The sequence below is a fragment of the Halichoerus grypus genome, chromosome 12, assembly GCF_964656455.1.
Source record: "Halichoerus grypus chromosome 12, mHalGry1.hap1.1, whole genome shotgun sequence".
NCBI classification, from domain to species: Eukaryota; Metazoa; Chordata; class Mammalia; order Carnivora; family Phocidae; genus Halichoerus; species Halichoerus grypus.
In genome coordinates, this window is record NC_135723.1 from 78,377,111 (window position 1) to 78,389,822 (window position 12,712).

General features: G+C 38.2%; 2 protein-coding genes across 6 annotated transcripts in view; one reads left to right on the forward strand and one right to left on the reverse strand.

Annotated features, from left to right (window-relative positions):
* Nucleotides 1–1,000, forward strand: part of PTPRZ1 (protein tyrosine phosphatase receptor type Z1) — a 166,167-nt gene extending 165,167 nt beyond the window's left edge. For all 4 annotated transcript variants that reach the window (XM_036122344.2, XM_036122345.2, XM_036122348.2 and 1 more), the window contains one exon: nucleotides 579–1,000. In XM_036122344.2, coding sequence (XP_035978237.1) covers nucleotides 579–719 — 141 coding nt within the window. In that variant the 3' untranslated portion in view covers nucleotides 720–1,000. The remainder of the gene's footprint in view (nucleotides 1–578) is intronic.
* Nucleotides 1,001–9,726: 8,726 nt separating this feature from the next.
* The window catches only part of AASS (aminoadipate-semialdehyde synthase), a 57,250-nt gene continuing 54,264 nt past the window's right edge, over nucleotides 9,727–12,712 (reverse strand). For both annotated transcript variants that reach the window (XM_036122351.2, XM_036122352.2), the window contains one exon: nucleotides 9,727–12,237. In XM_036122351.2, the coding sequence (XP_035978244.2) occupies nucleotides 12,119–12,237 (119 nt within the window). In that variant the 3' untranslated portion in view covers nucleotides 9,727–12,118. The remainder of the gene's footprint in view (nucleotides 12,238–12,712) is intronic.

Consider the following 12,712-nt stretch of genomic DNA (forward strand, 5'->3'; position numbering starts at 1 on the left):
AGCAGGGCCCATGCTCACCTTTGCTCAAAGCAGGGCATAGGACCAGTCAGGCTGGTAGGGTGTGAAGAACACTTGGTAAAAAGTGGATCTGGTAAAAAAAGATTCTGCATGAGCCCCTGAGCTGACAGTGCTGTCCTTTCTGGGACCTCTCCATAGACAGAGAAACCCAATGGATTTCATCACAGCTGGAGAAAGGAGAATGAGTAATTATTCATGAGTGGCTTATAGGCTGCCTCCTACCAAAGGATTACATGCAAGTTGATAAATCAGTAACAGTAATCTGTCACATCACCTTCTGATTCCATGACATAAACGAGTAAGAATGGAGTGCTTACCATTGGCAAAAGTATGTTGGTCAATTTTCTAGGTCAATGAATGTTGGCTACTAGAAAAGCTACTTTAAATTTCATCAGAAAGAGATAGTAATATAGATTGTGTACCTCCGCAGCCTATAACAGACCCCTTAACACAATGCCCTTCTCTGACCAGTGCCAAAGCATGACTGAAAATATTACTTCTTTTTACAAATGTCCATCTTCACTGAGCTTGTTTATGACCTCACATTCTCTGTCCTCCAGGAGCAGTATCAGTTTCTCTACAAAGCGGTCCTCAGTCTTGTGAGCACGAGGCAGGAAGAGAATCCATCCACCTCTCTGGACAGTAATGGTGCAGCATTGCCTGATGGAAATATAGCCGAGAGCTTAGAGTCTTTAGTTTAGCACAGAGAGGGGTGAGGGGAATCCATACCTGAGCATTGTTTTCCTCTTTCTGAAACTAGACAGGAAAATCACTTCAGTTCTTCTGTTATCTTTTTGCTTACTTTCCATCACTTGACAGTAATTTTCATGACATAGGATTCTGCTGCCAAATTTACATCATTAACAACGTGTGCCTTTCTGCAAAACTTCTTGTAATTCACTTATTGTGTTTAAACTAAAATGGTTGAATTTTACGGTATTTCTAAGAATGGAATTGTGGGGTTTTTTTGGTATTAACAGAAAATTTCAATTTATAGATATTAGGAATTCCCAACTACATAAAACATGTTTGTTTTTAGTGTCAAATTTTAGCTGTATTTGTAGCAATCATCGGGTTTGCTAGAAATATAATTTTTAATATAGTAGCTTGTAAATAAAACACTCCGTTCCCTCTGATATTCAGCATTTTACAACTGCAGTATTCACCTAAAGTAGAAATAATCTGATACTTACTGTAAATACTGCTCTAGTGTCTCCATGGACCAAATTTATATTTATAATTGTAGATTTTTTATATTTTACTACTGAGTCAGTTTTCTAGTTCTGTGTAATTGTTTAGTATAATGATGTAATTCATTATCTGGTCTTACTCTACAAGTCTCCTGATATCCTTTCATGTTATCTCAGTAATTAACTCTGTTTTAGCATGTAACTCTAACTTTTATGGAAAATAGAGATACATTTGTTTTGAAAGAAGATGTTTTTATGAGAATAACACCTTACCCAACATTGTTTAAATGGTTTTTATCCAAGGCATTGCAAAAATAAATATAAATATTGCTATCGATTTGCATTTGTTTGGGGAGTCTTGTGCTGGGGCATGCGTAGCAGAAAATTGTAGAAATGGGTCCCCCTGGGATGGTGGAAGTGAAAAAAGGTGGATGGGATGGAGCAGCAGAGAGAGCTGTGAATCCCAATCTGTGCACTGAGGTACACAGGGAACTCATTGACACTACACAAGTACTATGATTAACTCATTTGGACCTAACTACTTACCACGTACCAAAAAATGTTGGGAAACTTTGGTTTAGAACCAAGCTGGGACTTAGAATTAGACAGATTTGCTCGTCAGGGACAAGCTAAGCTGGTTTGGAAGCCAGATGAACTGACAAAGACCAGGAGCTCTTAAATCCCAGAGTGGAAAGAAGGTAAGACGCCCTAAATTAAGGGAAATTGTCAGGATCCAAGAGCTGTGTGGAGCTGAAGTGCAGGAAAACGGAATCAGCCTTGGTGACAGGCTGACTCGGAGACTGGAGGCAGTCCCCTGGCTCAGCTGGGAGTGTTGTATAGCACTGCCTGATGAGGAGGGCACCCATCCCCAAGAACGCCCAGAGCAAGAGGCCAGGAAAAGTTTCGTTTAAACTCATGGCTCTCAGAGTATGGTTCCCAGACCAGCAGTAGCGGCAAAATCTGGGAACTTGTGCGAAATACAAATCCTAGATTCCCATCCCAGACCTACCATATCAGCAACTCTGAGGTTGAAGGTCAGCAATCTAAAGCATGCTGAAGTTTGAGAACCAATGCTCTATACAACAATTCAGGGAGCCTCCAGGTTCCTTAAGCACTATCAGGAAATGTTCACCAAATCCTTCAAATAGAACCGAAATTAATTAGCTTTCCTTTTAAAGCAGTAGTCATGAAGAGAGGTGAAATAGGAAAAAGTTCAACAAATAGTAGAGTGTCACAAATCACACAATGTTGGTAAGCACCGCTTTACCAGGCACAAGAAAACCAAATGTGCAGCTTTCCCACCTTCCCTGGGAGGAAAGCCACAAAGTTAATTTTGATTTCTTGGTTACTTTTCTAATCTTATTTCCTAGTCCTCTTGTTTCATATTCTTTCCCTCATAACCCACAATGTTTAATCACAAGCTGATCTGAACCAGGAGTACATGTCACCTTAATTATTTTGTCTGTTTTTCCCTTGGCCTTTGTCCCAAGAACAAACACCCTTTGGGGGGATATGGAATTTCTTTTGCCTTCATGATTATTTATCAGTGAGGTGCCTTACAGAATCTCTTCCAAAGGAAAGTAATTATGCAAGTAACATGTATGGTAAGTCAACATTTTATAGACAAATTCTAATAAATATACCAGAACTGTAAGGTCCATCATAGTTGCAGTGTGATACTCCCTGAGAATTTACGGCAGCTCCTTCTTCACATATAATTAATACAAACATTTCATACATACATATTCTACTCATTATTCCAGCATAGTAATCTTAATTTTCTTATTTCTGATCTAAAACTCCCTAATTTGTTAGCATATAAAATGCCTTAGACCGTTTCTCTAATATTCAGAACTTGGAAAATAAGATCTCTTTATAAGCAGATCTATTTTTAAATATTTTATTAGCATTGAATTCCACTTGCAAATAGCACATAGAATCAGAAGTACTAATCATTTATTGGATTAAAGTGAACTTTTTAGGGAAAATTGGAAAATCTACATATTTGTCAAAATAAAACACATTAGTATTATTATAAACCGTGATTGAGTATCACCCACTAACTTGCTAATACAAAATATTCTGGTGCATTAGAGGTCTCCTTTTCATTAGTACCATATTAGTGTGTTAGAGTAGGTGGTATTAAATCGTAAGGCATATAAATGACGCATATTACGCCAATTTGAAGAAATTAGACATCCTTGGCATTAAATTAGAGTTAGTAAGGTTTTCTTTACAGTAATCATTTTTTAAATGAAAAACAAGATATGAAAGTGGGAGTAAGAAAGGCTGTGGGTGTGAATTGGAAACTTCTCATTGCATACACAACAATAAGTTCTGCTCAGTCCATCCGTGGTGGCACATTCTAAGCAGGCCACAAGAAACGACACAGACTGACCTTTGAAAAACTTTTCAAATACGCTAATTTGCAATACTTTCCTCTGCAACTCTGGATGTGCCATTCAGCATATCTCTGATTCTTATGATCTTGCTTCAGCCCTAGAGGAGTCACCTCAGTTCCAAATTAAACAGAAAGGAACAGATGCAAGACATTTCCTTCTTGCTGCTCACTTGTTTAATGAAGCCATGTACCAAAAACTACAGCATTAGGGTTCCTAATGAAGAATATTAGAAAAGTCTTTCATGGCACATTTACTTCAAGTAAGAGTTTTAATGGGCTCAAGAAGTTAAACCTGCCTTCCTTGGACTTTTTAGAGAGTAAATGAGAAAACTTCCACCTTTTGTCATTAGAGTATGTCCAGTTCTAAGCTCATGGGGATACATAAAAAGATTCAAAGAACCGGGGCGCCTGGGTGGCTCAGTCATTAAGCGTCTGCCTTCGGCTCAGGTCATGATCCCAGGGACCTGGGATTGAGCCCCACATCGGGCTCCCTGCTCAGCGGGAAGCCTGCCTCTCCCTCTCCCACTCCCTCTGCTTGTGTTCCCTCTCTCGCTGTGTCTCTCTCTGTCAAATAAATAAAATCTTAAAAAAAAAAAAAGATTCAAAGAACCAGTTAGAGGAAACATGAAATGGTTAGAAAATAATTAAGGCCAATGAGGAAAGATTGATAATTGGGGTCATCACTGTGTATTCGCAGAATCCACCCACATGCCACTCTTCTTCTAGAGTGCTTTCCTGTGACAGATGGCCTTTTCCAAAAATAGCTCAACAGTATCTTCCATCCCACATGACTTTTTGAAACTCATCCCATTCGGCAGTGGGGTCTGTGGTTCCTCCCCTTGAATCTGGATGGACTTGTGATTCTGGGGAAAGTGACGCTATGTGACTTCGGAGGCTAAGTCATAAAAGGCAATGCAGCTCTGCCTAGAGGTCCTGGCCCTATGCCCCAGCTGAGCTTCCAGCTGACAGCAGAACCACCTGGGCAGCTATGGGAACAAGCTGTCTCGCAATGGATCCCCCAGCTCCCAGTCAACACACCGCAAGTGAGACTCTGTTGAGCAGAGAGAGCTGTTGCCCCTGAGTCATGCCCAAGTCGCAAAATGATGAACAAAATGAATGACTGCTGTTTTAAGCCACTACATTTTGGGGTAGTTTGTTACATGGTGATAGTAGTTAGAACACTTCTTACACTTCAAAGACAAAAGGCTATAAACTATAGTCCCCTGACTCCTTTGCAGCTAGGGTTGTGGGTATGAATTACATTCCACCAAATACAGGGAACCGTAAAGTCTGGAAACATAGACAATATCGTTTTACCATACATTGTAATATAATTTTAACCCATTTATTATATATTTGCCTATACTTCTTGACTTTCTTTCTGGCCACTCTGAAAATACTATCACACAAGACTAGAAGACAGAAATAAGGCAAAGGCCATCTTCCTGTCCTCTTTGACCCTGCTGGTAAAAGGAAGCAAGGTTGTAGAGACACATGTGGCTCTTTGCAGCCGAGTTCCAGTGTATTGGGTTGGGAACCAGTAGCAGCCATGGCAGGAAGACCAAGTACTTTTTTTTTTAAGAGAGAGAGACAGAGAGAGTGTGAATGAGGGGAGTGGGTAGGGCCAGAGGGAGAGGGAGAGAATCCCAAGCAGACACCATGATGAGCGTGAGCCTGATGTGGGGCTCCATCTCACAACCCTGAGATCATGACCTGAGCCGAAATCAAGAGTCACATGCTCATCTGAGTCACTCAGGTGCCCCTCAACCTAGTACTTCTGATTCAAGCTTCCCAATACATGGGCCCCAGCTATGAGTGTAAGGCTCCTACTGCCTTGTATGCCTTTCTCTTTAAAATGCCTAGGGTGGTTTCTGTTTCCTCTTCTAAAGCACTGATTCAGTAGCCTGGAGAAGTGTCTACATGATGTTCTCACTTTTGGTTGGGGAACGGGGGGTAATTTCTTTCTTCAACTACTGCAGTGGCCTCTGGACATCTCACCCTCTCACCCTGTCCTGAATGCCTCTCAACAGTGGAGCCAAAGCAATCTTTTAGAAGCACAAATCTGATCTTACCAGCCACCTGGATTATGATTAACATAATCTCAATCTATTGTGACACAGTAATTGTGATAGTTGGGGCTGATTCAAATATCACAAAAGAATGCCCTTTACCCATCCTTATGCTTTGGGGGAATTTCAACAAGCACTCTAAGAGGCAACAAATGGAAGAGAAAAATATGCCTCTTCAGTATTGGCTAATGCTAAAAAATAACCTAAAACTGCTTTATATACAAGCAGAGCCTATAACAACCTTCCCTTATCTACACTTCCACCTCTACCACACCTTACCACCAGGCTTGTATAAGTATGTCAGTACTATATATATGTGTATATACATATATTATATATATATACATTACTATATGCCAGGCCTCATGATGGGTGCTAAAAATACACTGGAATCTTAGTTTGAGTTCCCACAGAAGCAGACCCTGAGACAATGCTTTAAGTACAAGTAGTTTAAATGGTGAGGAATCCCAGAAAATACTTGTAATTAGGAAAATGAGTCAGGGGAAGATCATATTGAAAGACTAATGTGTCTGCTGTGAGGAGAATGGACATCGAGAAAGTAATTCTGTATGAGGCTAGCTATGCATGGGTAGAAAGACAAGGATGGAGTCCGAGGATGGATAAGGATGGATTCGGTGGAGAAGAGGAAGAAGTCCTGATTTGCTGAATATGGGAATAAGAGAAAGGAAAGCATCAAGGATTACATCCAGAGCAGGGAGAAGATAGTGGTTGCCATTTCCTGAAATGGGCAATCAGGTGGAAGAGCTACTTTTGGGGGAAATTCCTAGAGTGGCCCCACTGAAAAACACAGGTTTATACTACAAACTCTCAAATCAACATTGAGTTTAAGAAGTTGGGGAGATATCCCAAGAGAGATATTAGTAGGTAGTTATATACATACTCAGAAGCTCAAATGAGAAAGTTAGGGATTCCTTAGAGATATAGGTAATATTTGAAGCCAAAGGGTGGGATGCACACACCCAGAGAGAACATATAGAAAGAAAATAGAGGCTGGGAAAGAACTCTGAAGAATGTCTTCCTTTAACATAAGGGCAGATGAGTAGGACCCTGAAAAGGACCACTGTCTTCATTGAGCATCTTACATATTGAACTGTTTGCATAATGGTTGCATAATTCAGCCAATATTAAATTTCAAATCTCATAGACCAGAAACTAAATAGAACCATCTTGTGCCAGCCAAAGTTTTTAAGTTTTTTTTAAAACATTATTACAGTATTTTAATAATACATGCCTCTCATCTTTTCTCCTGGTCTTCTCTGTTTTACAGTCTATTCCAGTTTCTTTCCTCTATCAGTTCCCTTTTAATTTCTATCTCCTTTTAAGTATTTCCTTCAACTTAAGAAGAAAGAAAAAACTCCTTTTATCAACAGTTGGCTAGTAAGACAAGCATGGTTTTTCTTTATTGGAGTTACTGCGTTCTGACCAAGTATGGGGGCCCACTTCACCCTGTGCCAGCTTCACCAAGAACCTGGCTTGGAAGAAATGAACTTCAGAATGAACTGAAGCCAAGTGCTGGGCTGCTGCTTTAGTTGTGCCTGGCAACAGCCTAGAGTCATCTTTAATCGAACAAAAAGGGGAGCAACCGCAATGAAGTTTCACCAGGCTCTGAGGCTGGCAGTGGGATTCTCAGGGTTTATGCAGTGATGTAGTATACTTATCAATCAGCAGAACACTGGAAGACACCAGAAACCTTCTATTCTACTAAACCAGTAACTTAGAGGGTCAGGATGTGTTAACCTTGAAAGTTAGGACTCAACACTGTTTCGTAATTCTTGCTAATCAATAAAAATTAAAAATGAGTGTTAGGACTATAACAAAATTGGAAAAAGGAAGCTAATAGATTAGCTGTCAGTGACTAAAGCATTGCCCTAAAACAGGAAGCTTTTCTCACTGGATCCTTTCCAGTGGAATTCAAGTCTGGTAAATGTAGTTTCACTGCAGACAATCAACAAATGTAAAGCCTTGGGGCACCTGGGTGGCTCAGTCGGTTAGACGTCTGCCTTCGGCTCAGGTCATGATCCCGGGGTCTTGGGATCGAGCCCCGCATCGGGCTCCCTGCTTGGCAGAGAGCCTGCTTCTCCCTCTCCCTCTCTCCCTTCCCCACGCTTGTGATCTCTCTGTCAAATAAATAAAATCTTTAAAAAAAAACAAAAAACAAAACAAATGTAAAGCCTTGTAAAGGTGATCTAGACAGCACATAAGGATAACAACAGTGGTTACCTGCATGGCTGTGAGAGTTGTGCACTGCATCTACAGGGGAGCTAATCACATCACAGGCATCCAATATTATGACATGTACTTAAATGATTAATACCCACGAGGGTAGTAAAGTGTTGTGATAAATTACATGTTTGACAGTAAGTTTTTGACAGAAGTGTCTTGAAGAAGCAGTGTCTTTCTCTAATTCTCAAGAAGGCACCATATGGGCCAGTGGTGGTCCTAATAACCCACCATAAAAGAGGTTTTATAAATCAAAGTGCTTCCCAAATTTTATCAAGTATTTTGAATGACCTCAAATGATCAAATTTCAATATTAAGTCTTGTCACCTTAGGCAAATCATTTAACTTTGTGAGACACATTTTCTCTTCTGTAAAATCAATGGCCCAACCAGGTGATTATTCTGTTCCTTTCCATTCTATTGTTTTAAGATTCTCATTATGGAGCAGAAGTATCTATAGCTTGTTTGAGCAGCATGGATCTTTGAGGATTCTTCCAAAGATATCCAAATGACTGAAAAAACATCTCTAAGATCTCATTAACTTAAACATAAATGTCAGGCAAAATGTTATTGCAAAAGAGAGAAGAATACTAGCTTTGAACATCTACGAGGTGCCAGGCTTTCCCTTACATTTGCTCATTCATCTTTATAACCATCCTGCAAGTTATTATTATACTTATTTTATGGAGAAGGAAAGAGCTCGTGTATTGTTGAACCAACCAAACTGCTCTTTAGGAGCTTCTAGTATCTATTTTGTCTAGGACAAGGAAAACTGGACAACATAAATATGGATTTTATATGAAAGAGGCCAAGAGAGATCTGGAAGATGTGAGCATTCAGTCTACTCTAATGGTAGGACCAGAGGTTAACAAACTATGGCTCAAGGGCCAAGTCTGCCCGTCACTTGTTTTTTGTAAATGAAGTTTTATTGGAACACAGTCATGTCCATTCATTTATGTACTGTCTATGATTGATTTCACACTACAAAGGCAGAAATGAACAATTATGGCCCCTTTTGGCCTACAAAGTCTAAAATATGTAGTATCTAGCCCTTTATAGTAAAAAGTCTGCTGACCCCTGAGCAAGCCATATGCTTGTAATTATAAGCTCCCATTCTATCTTACCATCACCTTCATTTCTGCTGGAAAACTTGAGACAATGCAGTGTGTGATTACATCCACCTTTACTCAAGCTTACTGACAATTCTTTTCTAGCACTGACAATAGACTAGCTCTTCAATCATATCCCCTTTATCATTCATTGGTATTATGAAGCCCAAACCAGTTAAACTCGTTTGGGCTTCCCTCTTTTGCAATAACATTTTGCCTGACATTTATGTTAAAGCTAATGAGATCTTAGCTTAGAGATATTTAAACTTTTCCCTCACCCACCTAAGATGTTACTTCCCTAGTTCCCACTGTATCTGGGCATTATTCCAGATTGGAGGTAGAATCAATGTGACACTCATAATTCCTGATTGACTTTGCTGAACTCAATGTTGTGGTAAAAAAAAAAAGTGCCGTAACACAAATGTCTTTACTTATTAATACTGATCTCCACATATTATTTTTGACAGGTAGGACTAGGCCTTAATCAACTTTGACCCTTTTCAAATAGCATAGATGTTTTCTCAACTTCCATATACCCCACACACAATAGCTGCTTATTTCATGGGCAGAATCCGTTCCATACCAGGGTATGTGTATAGTCCCAGAATGTCAAACAAGGGTTTACTCTGTATTTCAAAAAGAGTAGTTTATATTTTCCCCCAAGGAAAAAAAATTATAATCATGTTATAGCAACTTGAGATGTAATTCATATCCTATATAATTCAAAATATACAGTTTAGTGATTTTTAGTCTATTCACAAAGTTGTGACACCATTACCTCAATCGACTCTACAACATTTTCATCACCCTAAGAAGAAACCCAAACTCATTAGGAGTCACTCCCAACTCTCCCCCAAACCCCCAGCCTTAGGCAGCCACTAATCTATTTTCTCTATATATAGATTTGACTACTCTGGACAATTTCATACAAATGAGATCATACCATGATGTGGACTTCTGTGTCTGGCTTCTTTCACTTAGCATAATCTTTTCAAGGTTCATCCATGTGGTAGCATGTATCAGAACTTCATTTCTCTTTTATTGCCAAATGATATTCCATTGTATGGATATGCCACATTTTGTTTATTCATTTATTTGTTTATGAACATTTGGCTTATTTTGATATTTGCTATTGTGAATAATGCTGCCATAAACATTTGCGTAAAAGTTTTTGTGTGGACATATGTTTTAGTTTCTCTTGGGTACGTACCTAAGAGTGGGGTTGCTGGCTCCTATGGTAACTCTATGCTTTACCTTCTGAGGAACTTCCAAACTGTTTTCTCAAGTGACTGCATAATTTTACACTTCCACCAGCAGTTTACAAGGATTCCAGTTTCTCCACATCCCCACAAACACTTACTACCTTTTTCATTTTAACTATCCTGTATGAAGTGGTATCTCATTATAGGTTTGATTTGCATTTCCCTGGTAGCTAATGGTGTTGAACATCTTTTCATGTGCTTATTGGTTTTGTTTATCTTCTTTGGAGAACTGTCAATTCACATCCTTATTTTTTAAATTGGGCTCTTTGTCTACTTACTGAGCTATAGTAGTCCTTTATATATTCTAAATATAGTTTCCTCCCTTACCTGATATATGATTTGCAAAAATTTTCTCTCATTCTATGGGTCGTCTTTTTGCTTTCTTGAGGGTATCCTTGGAAGCACAAAAGTTTTTAATTCTGATGATGATGCCCAATTTATCTATTTTTTTTCCTTTTGTTACTTGTGCTTTTTGGTTTCAATTATTTAAGAAACCGCTGCCTAATCCAAGGGCATAAAGATTTACATCTATGATTTCTTCTACAAGTTCTATAGTGTTTGCTCTTATATTTAGATCTTTGGTCCATTTTGAGTTCATTTTTATATATGCTGTGAGGATGGGGTCCAACTTCATTCTTTTGCATGTGGATATCCAGTTGTTTCAGCACCATTTGATGAAATATTATTTTCCTCTACTGAATTGTCTTAGCACCCTTTTCAAAAATCAATTGACCATAAATATGAGGATTATTTCCGGACTCACACTCTATTCCTATTTTATTCTTTTTCGTGCTACTGTAAATTGAATTGGTTTTTTTCAGTATCATTTTTGTTTCATTTATTGATATTGTATAGACATACAATCAATTTTGTATTATTACCTGTGTCCTGCAACTTTGCTGAACTCATGTATTAAGTCTAATGTTTTTTAAAGTATCTTTTGAATTTTCTATGTATAAGATCGATACCATCTGCAGATAGAGGTGGTTTTACTTCTTCCTTCCAAATCTGGATGTGTTGTATTTCATTTTCTTGCCTAACTGCCCTGGATAGACCCTCCAGTACAAGTTGAGTATAAGTGCCAAAAGCATCATTTTCTTGTTTCTGATTTCAAGGGGAAATCTTTCAGTCTTTCATCATTAAGTATGATGCTACCTATGGGTTTTTCACAGATGTTCTTTATCAGGTTGAGAAAGCTCCCTTCAATTCCTAGTTTGTTGAATCTTTTTATTACGCCAGGGTGTTAAATTTTGTTAAATGCTTTTTCTGTCCCTAATGAGGTGATCATGTGGATTTTGATTTACTCTTACCTATTTCCTTTTCCAAACACTCAAGAGAAAACTGTAAGAAATGAGATTTACTCGATAAATCATAATTTTACCAAAAAAGCCATAAAATATAATTATTGCAAAGGTTTATAGATAGGTAATCTAAGAGTATCTAAGTGAATCAATTTGAAAAATACAAAAATATAGCTGTGTGAAAAATTTTTTTCTTACTAAAAAGTTTATCTGCTGATCATAGGAAAATATACTCTTACAAGAAAAAAGTTGCACAATAAATTAACATATAGCACAATCCTCACTTTTGCATACACATGAAAAAAATGAATGTAGAATTATTGAAGTTTTCTGGTAATTACTGGCATCTCCTGCTCCAAATGTTTGCATATTAAAATAGAGATTTGTATTTTAAAAACATCATTGTATTGACTGACTCAAAAAATATCATGCTTTATATTTCAAAGCAGCACATTAGCAAGCAGGTTTGTTGCACAAATGTTCAGAGCTACAGTGCCTGGGAAGATAAAAACAAGATATAATTCTCAATTATGGTTTGATTATGCTCTGTGTTGTATATACAATGCCTTCTGCTTTAATTCGCTCCAATATTGGTCCATAGATGTCCTTTGAAAAGGGCCCCATCAGGCCTTTACCTTTAATTTCACCTAGAAGAAAATAAATTTGTAGTTACCATTTTAAAGTTATTATTAAGGTTAATTTCCACAGCAAGAGTCTCCATACCATAAACAGGGAAAGGCGTTAACTACAGATCGAAAGCAGAGCTGGACTTAGGGACAGTATCAGAATTTACACATTTAACTGCATTAACTATCGCCAAAATGATCAGAGAATAAAGTGTAGTAAGAAAGTAAAGTAAACCTAACTTGTCTGCTTTATTTGCTGATGCTTTTTTTAAAAAAACATAACACCAACAGAATGAATTAAAACCAATCTGATTATTTGGGCACAATAATAATTATGTTAGGATGATTGAAACAGCAAGTCTGAGTTCTTTCCTTAAAGTCCATGATGACCTCACCCCTCATCACCTCTTCACTCTGGTTCCTCGGTAACTACGTAGGTCGCTTAATTTGATATTAGCTAATATGCTACTGTGGATACATTGTTTCAGTATTTCAC